The sequence below is a fragment of the Meriones unguiculatus genome, chromosome 1 (genome assembly GCF_030254825.1).
Source record: "Meriones unguiculatus strain TT.TT164.6M chromosome 1, Bangor_MerUng_6.1, whole genome shotgun sequence".
Classification (NCBI taxonomy): Eukaryota; Metazoa; Chordata; class Mammalia; order Rodentia; family Muridae; genus Meriones; species Meriones unguiculatus.
This window is the reverse complement of record NC_083349.1, coordinates 158,784,141-158,800,961: the sequence shown is the minus strand read 5'-3', so window position 1 is coordinate 158,800,961 and position 16,821 is coordinate 158,784,141. Positions and strand designations below refer to the sequence as shown.

The window sequence follows — 16,821 nt, the reverse complement described above, 5'->3', positions numbered from 1 at the left end:
AGTTTTTAACCTTTAACAGTAACTCATAAACATTAACTCTTAGTTTTTGGTAACCACAATTACATTTTTTCCTCCTGTTTGACTTATATCCCTTCCCCCTTTTAAAGACAGGGTCCTCACTGTTTACTCTGGAACTCACTGTATAGACCAGCCTGGCATTGAATTCACAGAGATCCTCTGCCTCCCAAGTGCTGGGATTAAATGCATACACTAATATGCCCAGCTACACTTTGTATTTAAATAATGTATTGTTTTTAGTTTTTTTGTGTCTTGCTTATTTACACATAACAAAATGTCTTCTAGTTTCATCCCTGCTGTCCTGCATGACACAATTTCCTTAAAAAAAAAAAGAGTAGACATTCTTTTTATGCAGTCAAAATATTTGTATGTATGAGTATATGTGATAAGTGTTTGCATGCATCTCTGTGTGCATGTGGAGATCAGAGGAGAACCTTGAGTTTCATCTTTGACTTCCACGTTAAGACAAAGTCAGTTTCTTATCTGCCCATTCCATATGAAAGTTTTTTTTTTGTTTTTTTGTTTTTTTTTTTACACAAAGGAAAACTTAGGTTGTTTATATACTTTATTGTTGGTTTTTCGACACTGAACATAGATTACACATATCTCTTTAAGCATTCCTTGAGTGTCTGCCCATAATTAGTTTGTTGGAGTATTTAGTTAGTGTACTTACAGTTTCATGAGGAGCTTTAATGCTGTTTTCCAGATAGGTCTACCAATTTTTCTTCCATTCAGAATGACAATATATGCAAACAATTTTGTCTTGTTTTTTATTTAGATGCCTTTTATTTCTCTTTCTTACTTAATTGGCTCAAACTTCCAGTTTTATGATGAATATAAGTTCCAAGCAGGGATATTGTTGTTCTTGATCTTAAAGGAAAAACCCTGGACTTTTATTTTAGTATGATGATAGCCACTGACTTGACATACATATTTAATCACCAATAAATTAAGGTGCAATCATTTCTATATCCAGTTTGTTGAGAGTATCATGGAAAATGTTGACTTTTTCCATGCCTTTTATTTTTGTAATTTTTCTATGGTGTTATGTCATATGTGATACCTGATTATTGCATATGTTGAATAACCTTGCATTATAGGTGTAAATCAAAACCACAGGGCATAATCCTTTTATGAAATAGGTGCTTCAAATATGATGATGAAATTTATCTATTGAAAGACAGACATGTACTGACAAGAGGACTAGTACTGATTAAAGGCACTTGTCACCAACCCTGACAACCAGAGTTTCCCAAAACACAAATGATAGACGAGCTGACTCTTACAAGTTATCCTCTGGCCTCCACATTCATGACACACATGAGTATACACAAAATAACAAAAGAAATAACAAATAACGAAAAGCCTACATACATATGGAAAATATACAACTCTCTACTCAATGACAGCTTGGTCAGGAAAGAAAGGAAAATTAGGGACTTCTTAAAATTCAATGAAAATGAAGGCCCAACTTAACCAAACTTATGGGACACAAGGAAAGCAGTGCTAAGAGGAAAGTTCATAGCACTAAGTGCTTCCAGAAAGAAGTTTCAGACATCATACAGGCAACTTAATGGCACACCGAAAAGCCTTAGAAAAAAAGAAGCAGACACACCCACGAGGAGTAGACAACTGGAAATAATCAAACTCAGAGCTGAAACCAATGAATTAGAAACAAAGTAAACAATTCAAAGAATCTGAGACTAAGAGCTGGTTCTTTGAGAAAATCAACAAGATAGACAAACCCTTAGCCAAATTAACTAAAAGGCAGAGCGAAATTATCCAAAGCAGCAAATCAAGTGAAAAGGGGAACATAATAACAGGCACCGAGGAAATCAAACAATCATTAGGTCTTACTACAAAAACCTATATGTGACACAATTTGAAAACCTAAATGAAATGGACAATTTTCTTGATAGATTCCATTTACCAAAATTAAATCAAGATCAGGTAAATAGATTAAATAGTCCTATATCCACCAAGGAAATAGAAGCAGTCATCAAAAGTCTCCCCCCACAAAAAAGCTCAGGGCCAGATGGTTTCAGCGCAGAATTCTACCAGACCTTCAAAGAAGAGCTAACTCCAATTCTCTTCAAACTATTCCACAAAATAGAAGGAACACTACCACAGCATTTAAAGATGTGTTGTTAATTTGAGAATTTTTTGACAATGAGACCTGTCAGCTTCTGGTGGCACCACCTTTTGATTCCAAAGAAGATGATGAGCATAAAGATGCTTTTGGAGATGGCTTCATATGTGGCAAGCTAGCCACTGGTCAAGAAAATGCCCTTGCTTCTACTTTAGACAGAATGCTGGGCAAACTGGATGCAGGAAAGTCGACTTCTGAGATTTGCAAGGACAAGTTAGGCAAGTCCTTCATGCTACCTGCTTCACAGGAAAGTCTGTCAGATATTCTGATTCAGGAGGCTGAAGATGATACTCTAACATTATAGAGAAATGGTGGGTGACACCAGGCAGTCAGAAGTCTCTATCATTTCTATAGTTTTGGAAGCTGCTTGCTCTCCACTTCCTGTTTATTCAGGTAATATTTATCATTCTCAGGTCTCTGATGGGGTTGAAGACTTAAGTAGTTATAGTTTTACAACTAAGCTTAAGTTGTTTAGAATTTAAGAAGATGTTTTAGTTCTAGAAGATTCTTTTTCATTAGTAATACAAATTATGATCCAAAGCGATTTGTGTTTAGAACTTTGGACTCACCAAAATAGAATAGAGAGTAGAATATTTTCTCCAAGATTGCCAAATACTAAGGGACTGGACATTTTGAGTGTTTTTTTTTTTTTAATTTTTTTTTTTTTACCAGAATAGTATATAATTTATCAATGTTATAGAAAAGTCTTTTATTTAGATAAAAGGAGGGAAGTGGGAAGTGTTGTAGGATATTTGATCCCATTGTGAACCTCGAGATAGTGAACTGTAGAAACCTGTCTTTTGTTTGATGTAGTACAGTTCTAACACAACTTTCATCCAAGAACTTTCTGCTTATTGTAAATAGGTGATTATGGTGTGACTCAGCCTAGCACACACCTTTAATTCAAGAACTTTTTTTTCCTGTTTTTTTTTTCAATTTTAATTTTTATAAATTACAATTTATTCACTTTCAAGTGCTTTTTAAAATTCAGCATTTAATAAAATTAACCCCAGGTCAAGAGGCAGAGCCAGAAACCATCTGTCAGGGATTAAGTAGAAAGGGTGGAATTTAAGTTGAAGGGCATTGAAAACAGTGTGGAGAAGAAGGCTCTTTAGCTCTTTGATTCTGGGGCATTTGGCTTTCTCTTCCTGGGCTGTTGGCTGAGCTGGCAACCTTTTGGCCTTGGCCATTTGTCTTTCGGCCTTTTGACTTTTTCCTTTGGGATGTGAGCTTCCTAGGTCATCTGTGTGCTTTCTCTGCCTCCAGACCCAGTAAGTTTTCATTCCAGTATCTGGCTCTGGCATCTTCATTGGTAAAATTAAACAATTTGGGATTTGCTTTCTTTAAAACGAGAGGCTCATCCAGTCCTCTTCCTGTACTGAAAATGATTCTTCTGATAGTGTGCTGGCTAGTTGTGTGACAACTTATCACAAACTATAGCCATTTTGTTAGTGGTAACCTTAATTGAGAAAATTCTGCCACCAGATTGGCCTGTCGGCAAGCTTCTGGTGTACTTCTTCATTATTGACTCATGTGGGAGGATCAGCGTGGACAGTGTTACTCTTAGTTAGTGGTTCTTGGTGCTATAAGAAGGCAGGTTAACTAACTGTCAGTACTCTCCTGCAATGAAATACTCACCTGTTCAAACCAATTCTCAAACATAGTTTCTAGATTTATTCAGTCATTTCCCTCTGGTGGGTCTACCTTTCCAGGCCACAGGGAAAAAGGAAACACTCAGTCCTGATGTGCCTTGATGTGCTGGGGTGGTTTGGAGGGGGAGAGGCTTCCCTTTTCTGAGGAGTAGGGGAGGGGGAATAAGCAGAAGAGGGGGGTGGGACTGGAAGGAGAGGTGGGAAGTGGCTCCAATATGAATGTAAAGTGAAAAAAAAATTGTATTTAAAGAAGAAAACAGAAGGCCATTACAGGAAAAACTAAAACTTACCATGGTACAGAGATCAAGGGATTGTGGGGAGACCGGCCCCCAAAGATACATCTGCAACACCATTTCTGCACACAAGTCTCAAGGGAACCAGAAGAAGGAACAAAAAGATACTAAGAGCCAGAAGACCAGGAAATGTGCTGTGGGATGGTGACTCCAAGAATGACAGAAAAACCACACCCTTGATATCCAAACAAGACCCAGACAATAACAATAGCTATGGTAACATGAGTGGGGGAAGTCTTAGAGGGTCTTACCTCTAGATGAAAAACTGAAGGCAACTAATGACTATTGACAGGGAGAGTTAACCTTTCCTAAGAATGGGCCTTTTTAATTAGTTATCCAATATTAATTAAATATTAGTGATCAGCACTGAAATCATATACATACAAGCCCACACCAAACTGACTCAGAGCAGGCTGTATTTGTGTGTGTGTTTGTGTGTGTAAAACAACAACACAAAAGAAAGAAAAGAGAAAAAGAAGCCACTAATTTGAAAGGCATTGGAGGGGTAAGTGTATGGAATGGCTTGGAGATAAGGAACGTTGGAGGGGCTGGAGGCAGACAAGAGAAGGAAAAAGTGATATAATTATTTAATTTAAAAATTGTTAATAAAAATAAATAAATACTTAAGAGAAAGAAATAAAGTAGGCTGAGTAAGCTGTGTGGAGAAATCCAGTGAGTAGCACTCATCCATGGCTTCAGCATCGGCTCCAGCCTCCAGCTTTCTACCAGGACTCCCCTGAATGATGGGCTATGAACTGTAACCCTAAGATAGATGGGCTTAAAATTTCGTAGTGATTTCCCAGGGCCATTCTTCACAAAAGCATAACTTTAATAGGCCAGTTCTCTCTCTCTCTCTGTCTCTCTGTCTCTCTGTCTCTCTCTCTCTCTCTCTCTCTCTTTCTCTCTTTCTTTGTCCTTCCTTCTTTCTTTCCTTCCTTTCTTTTTCTTTCTTACTTTCTTTTTACCTAATCACATTGCCAGAGCATTGGCCAACACGATTGCACTGGTAAAGGTTCAAACAAATGGGAAAATGGAATTCACGTTATCTTACTGAAGTGACTGTTTTAATTTTCTCTTTTTTCTTATTATGTAAAGGCAGGTTTATTGGGAGCAGTGATGGAGGGGCTGGAGGAGGAGAGTGCACACTGGGAGGGGAGGGAGAAAGAGCAGGAAGGCAGAAAAGGGCAAAAGGGGGAGACAGAGAAAAGGGAGAAAAAGGCAAAAGGACTATTTTTAATTTTTAATCAGAGTGGCAGCCTTTATCTATTTGTGATAGGATGGCCATCTAGGAGAAAAGCAGTTTTTTTTTTTTTTGTTTTTTTTTTTTCTTTCAGGTGAGCTGAGAAACATGCATAGAACATTATACAAATAGTAACAATGAAAAAAAAAAGCCTGTTTGGATACTTCTCTTAAGTAGCTTGTACATCTGCAGTGTTATCTTGTATAAATCACTTTCATTTCATTATAAAGATTTTCTAAGTACTGCCCTCCCCATTAGAGTACATTTCTGACATTGGCTTGAGACATTATAGACATGTTACATTTCAAGATTATTTTATATCCATTAGTCATGTTCAGAATGCTATAACCAATCTTCCTCTCAAGTGGAAAATTTCCAGTCTAAAAGCTCAGTGGTGATTTCTGAGTGGAAGTTGCAACCTTTACAGAGAGAGACTGTCTACTAGTAACATACATTCTAGCTTGTGCCTAATTAATGCAGCATTTATAGCTGCAGATATTGTATACCTATACATGTACTTAGGTTTTATAAATTAACTATTTCATAACTTTTATTAAACAATTCACAAATTGGTATTTGAATGATTGTATTGTCCTATAGAAATGTAAACATACTGAAGTGAAGAAATGTGTCACATAAAAAAGAGAGGAGGAGGATAGAACTGAGGATAACAAAAGAGGCATCATATGAGTTTCAGATAAAAGGACTCACAGTCTTTCTGCTTCTGGGACAGCTCACTCAGGATGATCCTTTCCGGTTTCCACCATTTACCTGCAAATTTCATGATTTCCTTATTTTTCATTGCTGAGTAACATTCCATTGTGTAGATGTACCACAATTTCTGTATCCATTCTTCAGTTGAGGGGCATCTAGGCTGTTTCCAGCTCCTGGCTATACAAATAAAGCTGCTCCAAACATGGTTGAGCAAATGTCCTTATTGTGTACTTGAGTCTCTTTTGGACATTTGCCTAGGAGTGGTATGGCTGAATCTTGAGGAAGCACTATTCCTAGTTGTCTAAGAAAGCGCCAGATTGATTTCCAGAGTGGTTGTACAAATTTACATTCCCACCAGCAGTGGAGGAGGGTTCTCCTTTCTCCAGAACCTCTCCAGCATGTGTTGTCACTTAAGTTTTTTATATTGGTCATTCTGATGTGTGTGAGGTGAAATCTCAGGGTCATTTTGATTTGCATTTCCCTGATGGCTAATGAGGTTGAGCATTTCTTTAAGTGTTTCTCTGCCATTCGATATTCCTCTATTGAGAATTCTCTGTTTAGCTCTGTTCCCCATTTTTTAATTGGATTACTTGGTTTGTTGCTTTTCAGCTTCTTTAGACACACATGGTATATACTCACTCATATAGACATATAATGTAGGATAAATCTACTAAAATCTGTACATCGAAAGAAACTAATCAAGAGGGAAGACTCTGACTAAAAAGTTCAATCCCCATTCTGAAAGGCAAAGAGGATGGACATCAGAAGAAGAAGAAAACAGGAAACAACCTAGGAACCTGCCACAGAGGGCCTCTGAAAGGCTCTGTCCTGCAGACTATCAAAGCGGGTGCTGAGACTTACGGCCAGCTGTTGGGCAGAATGCATGGAATCTTAGGAAAGAAGTGGGAAATAGTAAGATCTGGAGAGGACAGGAACTCCACAAGGAGAGCAACAGAACCAGAAAATTTGAACACAGGGGTCTTTCCAGAGACTCATACTCCAGCCAAGTACCATGCATGGAGATAACCTAGAACCCCTGCACAGATGTAGCCCATGGCAGTTCAGTGTCCAAGTGGGTTCTATAGTAATAGGAAGAGGGACTGCCACTGACATAAACTGATTGGCCTGCTCTTTGATCACCTCCCCCTGAGGAGGGAGCAGCCTTACCAGGCCACAGAAGATGACAATGCAGCCACTCCTGATGAGATCTGATAAACTAAGATCAGCAGGAAGGAGAGGGGGACCTCCCCTATCAGTGGACTTGGGGAGGGGCATGCATGAAGAAGGGGGAAGGAAGGTGGGATTAGGAGGGGAGGTGGGAGGAATTTATGGGCGGATACAAAGTGAATAAAGTGTAATTAATAAAAGTTAAAAAAAAAGAATAAAAAAGTACTCAGTCTAATTTTGATCAAAGACAAAAGAACAAACTGGATAAAAATTCTGCATGACGAAGGGGCAGAATTTCTTTTGCCTATTGCTTTACTTGTGTCAGCGCAGAAACCTAAAACCAGTGATCTTATCATTTAAAAAAAATATTCTCCCAAGTATTTGTAAGGCCTTCTTAATGTCTTTGTTCCTCAAGCTGTAGATGAAAGGGTTCAGCATGGGAGTGACCACTGTATACATTACTGAGGCCACCATGCTCTTCCAGGAAGAGGAAGTTGCATCAGAACTAAGGTACACACCAAGGCCTGTCCCATAGAATAAACAAACCACTGATAGGTGAGACCCACAGGTAGAAAATGCTTTATATTTTCCAAATGTTGATGGGATTCTCAGAATAGAGGAGGCAATTTGGAAGTAGGAATAAAGGATTCCTGAGAAAGGAATAAAGCCAAGAATACAAGTCACCATATAAAGAAAGATATGGTTGAGCAGTGTGTCTGAGCAGGCTATAGTGAGGACCTGAGCAAGTTCACAGTAAAAGTGTTTGATTATCTGATTGGTGCAGAAGGACAGCCGCAGCATCAACAAACTCTGGGTCAGAGAGTATGAGAAGCTGATGAACCAGGACACAAGAACCAACAGGCCACACAGTTGGGAGTTCATGATGACAGGATACTGAAGGGGGTGACAGATGGCCACAAATCGGTCATAGGCCATCACAGTGAGGAGAAATGTGTCCATGCCTCCAAAGACCATGAAAAAAAACATCTGGGTGATGCACTCTGCATAAGTAATGGACTTGCTCTGTGTTTGGATGTTCACCAACATCTTAGGTATAGTTGTAGAGATGAAACAAATGTCAGAAAAGGACAGATTGGAAAGGAAGAAGTACATGGGAGTGTGGAGGTGGGCATCAAAGCTGACAGCCACAATGATGAGCAGGTTCCCAAGCACAGCAGCCACAAACATGAGCAGAAACAGTCCAAATAGCATGGGTTGATGCTCTGGGTCCTGGGAAAGCCCCACAAGTAAAAATTCTGAAGTACTTGTTTGGTTTCTAGCTTTCATGTTGTTGACAAATAAGTTAGACAACTATGAGAAAAATTGGGAAACATGAACAATAGACTCTAAGGTCTCTGTCCTTTTATTTATTGAGATAACTGGACATAATGGTTTTTCTACTATAAAACTTAGAAAGCCAACATTTCCTCATTCATTATAAAGAGTGTCTCATAATGTTAACCTTCTTTTGGTCCAATTTTTGTATTTACTTAGAGCTACTAACTCTACAAGTTAAAACACATCAAGACTGGAGAATCTCTGGAAAATTTCAGATCAAAGTAGTCTGCTTCTAAAAGTGCTACAAATCCTTTCTCTATGATGGATGCACTCTTATCTCCAGACTCACCTCTGTCTTTTTTTCCCCCCCCCCAGAGCTGAGGACCAAAGCCATGGCACTTGCTAGGGAAGCGATCTACCACTGAGCTAAATCCCCAACCCTTAGTCTCACCTCTTTTCAGTGTTTACATGAAATTCTGATGATTCAGAAGGATTTCCTTTTGTGAACATCATCATAACTTTTCCATATTCATTCCTTTTGAAATCTCTTTCTTCTATTTGGACATTTGTCTTCTTAATGCCTGCTTGTTTTGTGTATATGATACAGTTCTTGGTTGTCTGGGTGATTCCTATTCCCATCAGGTTTGAATACGAGCTGATCTTGACATAGAAGAAGATTCCACACTTTTTGACTGCTGAAACAATGAATCAATGAACAAATGAACAAACAACTTTCCACTTCTGCAGCATTTTCACTATAATCTGGGCATCTCCAACAACTCTAGCTCTAAAGAAAATTGAGAAACTAGATAAGTAAGATAGGAAGAAGGGTATAGCAAAACCTATTACCCAGGCCCTTCCATCAATTCTCGTTCATTCATTTTCCAGCATGTACAATGACATGTCCCAACAAGTTATCCTATTTTCCCTTGTGTTAATTCTTTTATGTAATCTTACCATGTGTCCTTCCCTATGGGGGCATCAACAACAGTCTTTTCTTGAGTCATCAACACATGACTTATGGTTCTTTCCTAAATCTCTTGCAATTAAAACAAAGGTAATTGGAAGAATAAATGCAGAAATTGAATGTTAGAAGATGTTTACAAAGAACTGACATAGTGATGGTTGTGATTAGAATAGAATCGAAATATTCTTCTAAACTTCCATCTTTGAAATCCTCAGCACTCATGTTTTCATCCTTAAATTTGCATATAAAATGACCAAACACCCTTAATCTCACTTGCATATAAAATAACCAAGCACCCTCCATCTCCGAGTAAAAAAAAAAAAAAAAAAAACAAAAAACAAAACAAAACAAAAAAACCCTCTTCTTTAGTTTGATTGAGGTAAGAAGATATTGAACCAGGAACATGTTTTTATTTCCCAGATAATCAAATATTGATTCTTCGAACCAAAGTTTAAGATCAAAATAATTAACATGTCCATGAAAAGTGTAATATATGTGACAAAGAGGAAGCAGAAGAACCAACCCAAATCTGAAATGTAAAGCAGAGGGTCTGGATGCCACAAGCTTTGTTTGGAGGTAGAAAGAAGTCATACAGTCTGGGGATACAGCTCATTTATATAATGCTTGGCCAGTATTCTGCAAGACCCTGGATTTCACCCAATACCACAAAAAAGCGTTGTTCATGGCAGTGTTAGCCTATCTCATGAAGTCTTTTCTACAGTAAAAGCAACAGGCAAATTATTTAAAAGAATTGTGACATTATAAATAACATCCTCTTAAGTTTCTCACATATAAAAAATATACTTGTTCTGTTCCTAGTGTCTGGTATTGCTGGAAAAAATTGTTTAGTTATATCAGTAAGTACCAAAGTGTTGAGTTAGGCTATTATCAGTTCTTGAAAAATTTCTGGAAGCTATTTTTCAAGAAAAGTTTCCTTGGGCAGGGATATGTTTGATACTGTGAAAATAAAGATTCACGTTTGTCTTTGCCATCATATTTCTACCTCCCAGGAGTAGAGATGGATGTAGAAGGTGGCAGTTATAATGCAGAATAATTAAACACTAGGATGAAGTTCATTTGCAGAATGAGTTCAGAGGGGGTCTCTGAATGCAATTTATGATGGTGAAGTCAAGAAAGGTTTTCAGGAAGAGGGTATCTGACAAAGGATTTGTCTAGCTTGACTTATGATAATAAGGATTTCTAGTAGAGAAAAGCAAAGGTCCAGAAGCAAGAATCAACCAAGGAGGCAAGTATTCCTAACAAAATCTGACTGTTTAAGTGCACAGTGGTAAAAGGAAATGATGGAGAATGATGTTGCAGGAATAGTCCAGGATCGCAACTCCCAGAATACAAAGAGACAAACGTATGGAGGCAGGAATGCACAGACAGTACCGAAGGCCGTGCAGTGACTACAGCTTCACATGTTATAAATCGTGATTTTCCTTGTGGCTTGGAACCAATGATAGCTTTAGGACAGGCAAAACTAAGGACAGAGGCACAGAACGGAAACTTCACATCATTAGAATCGAAAGGACAAACTCAAACTTTCTTTAATAGACAATAAATAAGAAACAAGGGCTGGGACAAGTAGAAAAATCATGTCAATGTCTTGCTAACAGAGTCTGCTTGAGGATGAGACCCAGTCAAGTGAACGAAGAAAAATGATGTGGTCAGTGATTTTCTGATGTTTCCAAATGAAAATGATAAGAGGTAGAGAGGACTCAGTGTTGGACTAATGCCCTCCATTTTTCTTCTCTCATCCACATTGTTCCAGTGCTTATGCACCAAAGATCTTTGTACTATCTCTTCAAAATCCACATATTCATTTTTCTGAATAGAGCAATTAAATGTAGGTGAACAAAGGCATAAATTTGTCTTCCTCTATACAGAGGATTCTCAGTAAAAAGAGCGATATTAGAACAAAATGCCTCATCCAGTGCGGCCCAGTGTCATCTCATGCCTGGTCCCCATCTGTTTTGGCATGTAGGCAAAGATCCGTTGCAATTTCTATCTTCTACCAGTATTTAGTGTACACCATGGGGGATAGTGCTTGAAAGTATGTTGTAAATTCTGCTTATCTGAGAAGTGGTTAAAAACAAGCATGGCAGGAGAGATACCATGATCAAAAAAGTAGACAACTATTTAATAACCATTGTACTCCAGATATGCTGATCCCTGAGGTGTCAGTTATCCATTTGTGGAAAACTCAACTGCATAACTGCATAATTTGTGGTAGTGGGGTGCCTCATGCATTTGCCTCCCATAGATAAAACATCTTGGTCTCTGAATCTGTTCTCAGCTTCACACTGTATATATATATTCTACTTATATTCAGGTTTTAGAAACTAATTTCTCTGATAAAAGTAAGCAGATTCTTCCTTCTTGAAGAGAAAGTCTAGTAAGCACCACGTACACAAGGAGACTGGGGCTATAAGAGAGGCTGCTCTATGAGGAGAAGCCTGAGATAGTTCCAAGTAAGTGAGAATGAAAGAAAAGTGATAGACTCTTATTCTAGCCTGGGAGAGAATGGAAGTTCTGGAGCTCTTGGTTGAAATAATAATATTAAAAATATCTAGAAGAGAGCAACTTCACTATAAGTTATGTTCTGGCAGTGGTAAGCTCTGGCAGTGGCCAGGCTCTACCATGAACAACTCATAGTGATAGCTAAATCACTAAACTGCTTTGTCCACTGGAGTATTCTTGTATCAGAGGGTCATGGGACAACTACAAAAATATCCCCACATAATGTATAATGTGCTCAGCAATCTACCTACAATAATATCTCTGTCTATCTATCTATCTATCTATCTATCTATCTATCTATCTATCTATAGCTCCAAAGTAAATGGTCACTATGAAAATCAACTTTAAACAAATATACTAGTGACCTGCTTTCCCAGAAATGCCTCATAAGTGCAACCTCTACACGGGATAACACGATTTATCCTTACCTATGCTGAAGAGCTAATACTCTTCCCACCAACCACCTCTTCTCCATTTCCTTCAGCATCTGCTGGAATATCTAGGCTTAGCAATACATACTCACCATGAGCCAAGTCCTTTGAATCTTACTTGTTCAAAGAACATTGGTTATGAAAGATAGAAGGTCTTCCCCAAAGAAAGGTATAAAGCACCCGCCATGTAGGAAAGGACCTGGATACTTTCTTCTGGGAAAGATGTGAGTGTGTTCAGTCATGGTGACTATAAGAGTTATAGGTGTGCCCTGGGAGTCGTATCCCTCTGAAGCTTATTACACAAATTGATGAATGGTATGTTCATTCCCTGATTGGTTTGGCTCCTCAAGGACAGCGACTACACAGAAAAGACATTCTAACATCTCATTTTCTTACCTCTGGGAGAAAACCAGTGGGCATATCTTTTATTACTCTGTCCTGTGTTCATTCTCTGAGAAGAGTCAGCAAAATTTCCTAATATCACTAACTAGTGATAAGTGTCAGCATTTTCTGACTTGTACTTTCCTTCTCAGGTTAAGGAGCAAAGAGTCCCAGGATTCACTAGGTTTGGTTACTGAGAAATTAGCTTGGTGTTGAGTCCTTTGGGCATATGTGAAGGAGTAGTATAGCTGGGTCACACAATAGATTTATTCATAGATATTTTTAATTTTTTTGAAAATTCTTCTCACTGATTGCAAGAGTTGCTCCACCAATTTGCATTCTTACCAACAGTGGATAAGGAGTCTCCTTTTCCCACAATCTTAACAGTATGTGTTGTCAGTTGTTTTGTTGATTTTAGCCATTCTGACTGGGCTGAGGTAGAATTCTTACTGGGGTGGAGGTGAGGTAAAATCTAAAAAAGCTTTTTTTTTTTTTTTTGTTTACCTTTCCATAATTGCTAAGGATTACCAATATTTTGGGGGGGGGTGTATTTCTAGCCATTTTGGTTTCTTCTGTTGAGAACTCTGTTTAGATCACTAGCCCATTTTTAGTTGGGTAATTTGTTTCTTTGACTTTGCTATATTTTAGTTCTTTGTATATTCTGGATATTAATCCTCTGTCAGATGTGTTGCTGGCAACGATTTGCTTCCATTCTGAGGGATTCTTCATTACTATATTGCTGAGGGCCACCCCCAACAACAGCCATGTCCCACAGAAAAGTTAAGAAGTCAGTGAGGGAGGAGAGTCAGGCATGATGCTTGGGGGAACCTCACAGCTGGAACAAAACTGGCAGTCGGAGTACTTCTTCTTTATACATAAGTCACTAAGCACAGATAGATTCATGTTGTTCCAAGACATAGATCATATCATTTTATCCCCCTAGACATGCATTACTTTCCTGTTGGTCATAAGTTTAATCATCGATGAATCATGAAAGAACAGAGTTATCTTTTACAATCATTTCTGAGGTCACAAGTTTAGTCTTCATTGATAAACTGTGATGAACAGTTATCTTCTACAGTCATTTTATTTCTCCAACCCCATAACCCAACTTTTAAGAATGTTCTTGTGGTTTCAAGGGCACTAGACAGAAAGAAAACCTTGAAGCCTGCCTGGAAAGATTGCCATGTTCCAAGTAGTGTATTGTTAACTTTTAAAAACATTTATTTATTTATTTGTTCACTTTACATCCAGTCACAGCCCCTCCTTCTCTCCTCCTTGTCCCACGTCCCACTTCCCTTCCCCGCCCCCATTCCTCAGAAAAGGGGAGTCCTTCTACAACATTCCTCAGCTCATCAAATCACACTAGGACTAAGCACAACCATTTCTCTTGTGGTCTGGTAAGGCAGCACTGCCAGGCGGAAATGACCAAAAAGCAGACAATAGAGTCCATGTCAAAGACAGCCCCTGCTTCCTTTACTAGGGAAACCACATGAAGCCCCAGCTGCCCATCAGCTACATCTGTGTAGGCACCTTGCATGGTCCTTGGTTGGTACTTCAGTCTCTGCAAGCCACTCTGGGCCCTGGTTAGTTGGCTTTGTTGGTTTTCTTGTGGAGCTCCTGTCTTTGAGAAAATCAACAAGATAGACAAAACTTTAACCAAATTAACTAAAGACAGAAAGAAACTGTCCAAATCAGCAAAATCAGAAATTAAAAGGGTGACATAACAACAGACACTGAGGAAATCCAAACAATCATTAGGTCTTACTACAAAAGCCTATATGCCACAAAATTTGAAAATCTAAATGAAATGGACAATTTTCTTGATAGATTCCATTTACCAAAATTAAACCAAGATCAGGTAAATAGATTAAATAATCCTATATTCCCTAAGGAATCAAAAGACCCCCTTTGAAAAAAAGCCCAGGGCCAGATGGTTTCAGCACAGAATTCTACCAGACCTTTAAAGAAGAGCTAACTTCAAACTGTTCCACAAAACAGAAACAGAAGGAGCATTACCAAACTCATTCTATGAAGCCACTGTCACCTTGATACGTAAACCACACAAAGACCAACAACAAAAAAAGGAGAACTTCAGACCTATCTCTCTTATGAATATTGACACAAAAATACTCAATAAAATACTTGCAAACTGAATCCAAGAACACATAAAAGATGTCATCCACCATGACCCAGTAGGCTTCATCCCAGGCATGGAAGAGTGGTTCAATATATGGAAATCCATCAATGCCATCCACCAAATAAACAAACTGAAGGAGAAAAATCACATGATCATCTCCTTAGATGCCGAAACAGCATTTGACAAAATCCAGCACCCACTCAGGTTTAAAGTCTTGGAAAGATCAGGGATACAAGGCTCATACCTAAACATAGTAAAGCAAGCCTATAGCCAACATAGGTGTTTCTATGCCAATATCATGTGGTTTTTATTACTACAGCTCTGTAGTACAGCTTGAGATCAGCTTGAGATCAGCTTGAGATCAGGTATGCTCATACCTAAACATAATAAAGCAAGCCTATAGCCAACAACAAAATAAATTGAGAGAAACTTAAGTCAATCCCACTGAAATCAGGGACAAAGCAAGGCTACTCATGCGCTCTGTTTCTCTTTAACATAGTACTTGAAGTCCTAGCTAGAGCAATAAAATAACTAAAGGAGATTAAGGGGATACAAATCTGAAAGGAAGAAGTCAAAGTATCACTATTTGTAAATAATATGGTAGTATACATGAGCAACCCCCAAAATTCATCCAGAGAACTTCTTCAGCTGATAAATACCTTCAGCAAAGTGGCTGGATACAAAATTAACTAAAAAAAAAAAAAAAAAAAAATCAGAAACCCTCCTGTATACCAAAGACAAAGGCCCAAGAAAGGAATTAGGGAAACAACACCCTTCACAATAGCAACTAATAACATAAAGTACTTTGGTCTGACTCTAACCAAGCTAGTGAAAGATCTCTTTGAAAAAAACTTCAAGTCTCTGAAGAAAGAAATTGAGGAAGATATCAGAAATGGAAAGATCTCCTGTGATCATGGTTTGGTAGAATTAACATAGTGAAAATGGCCATCCTACCAAAAGCAATCTACAGATTCAATGCAATTCCCATCAAAATACCAACACAATTCTTTACAGACCTTGAAAGAAAAATTCTCAACTTCATATGGAGAAACAAAAAAATCCAGAATTTCCAAAACGATCCTGTACAACAACAAATCACCTGGAGGTATATTCATCCCTGATCTCAAGCTGTACTACAGAGCTATAGTAATAAAAACCACATGATATTGGCATAGAAACAGAATGGTGGATCAATGGAACTGAATAGAAGACCCAGAAATAACCCCACACACCTATAGATACTTGATTTTTGACAAAGAAGCCGAAACCATTCAATGGAAAAGAGAGCATCTTGAACAAATGGTGTTGGTCCAACTGGATGTCTACATACAGACAAATGAAAATAGATCCGTATTTATCACTCTGCACAAAACTATATCCAAGTGGATCAAAGACCTCAAAAAACCAGACACACTAAATCGGTTAGAAGAAAAAGTGGGCAAGAGCCTAGAACTCATTGGCACAGGAGACAACTTCCTGAACAGAACACCAACAACACAGGCTCTTAGAGCTACAATTGATAAATGGGACCTCATGAAACTGAAAAGCTTCTGCAAAGCAGAAGACACTGTCGTCAGAACAAAAGACTGGGACAGGATCTTCACCAACCCTATACCTGACAGAGGACTGATATCCAGAATATGTAACGAGCTAAAGAAATGAAAAAGCAACAAATCAAGTAATCCAATTAAAAAATGTGGTACGGAGCTAAACAGAAAATTCTCTGCTGAGGAATATTGAATGGCAGAGAAACACAGAAGTCTCTACCTAGCAGTGTACCAAAGCAGATGCTGAGACTCATAACCAAACTTTGGGCAGAGTGCAGGGAATCATATGAAAGAAGGGGGAGTTAGTAAGAACTGGAGAGG

At 38.4% G+C, this 16,821-nt stretch overlaps 2 protein-coding genes across 2 annotated transcripts in view; one reads left to right on the top strand and one right to left on the bottom strand.

Moving 5' to 3' along the window:
* LOC110543744 (olfactory receptor 7E178) overlaps positions 1-16,821 on the top strand; it is a 52,738-nt gene that overhangs the window by 2,503 nt on the left and 33,414 nt on the right. The gene's annotated exons all lie outside the window — the stretch shown is intronic.
* Positions 7,519-8,659, bottom strand: LOC110541644 (olfactory receptor 7D4-like). Its single transcript, XM_021628359.2, has one exon. The coding sequence runs from the start codon at positions 8,518-8,520 to the stop codon at positions 7,555-7,557; it is 966 nt and encodes a 321-aa protein (XP_021484034.1). The 5' UTR covers positions 8,521-8,659; the 3' UTR covers positions 7,519-7,554.

What these genes read in the sequence shown, in the direction of transcription:
- LOC110541644 (XM_021628359.2), bottom strand. Translation starts at nt 8,520, where the DNA reads ATGAAAGCTAGAAACCAAACAAGTACTTCAGAATTTTTACTTGTGGGG.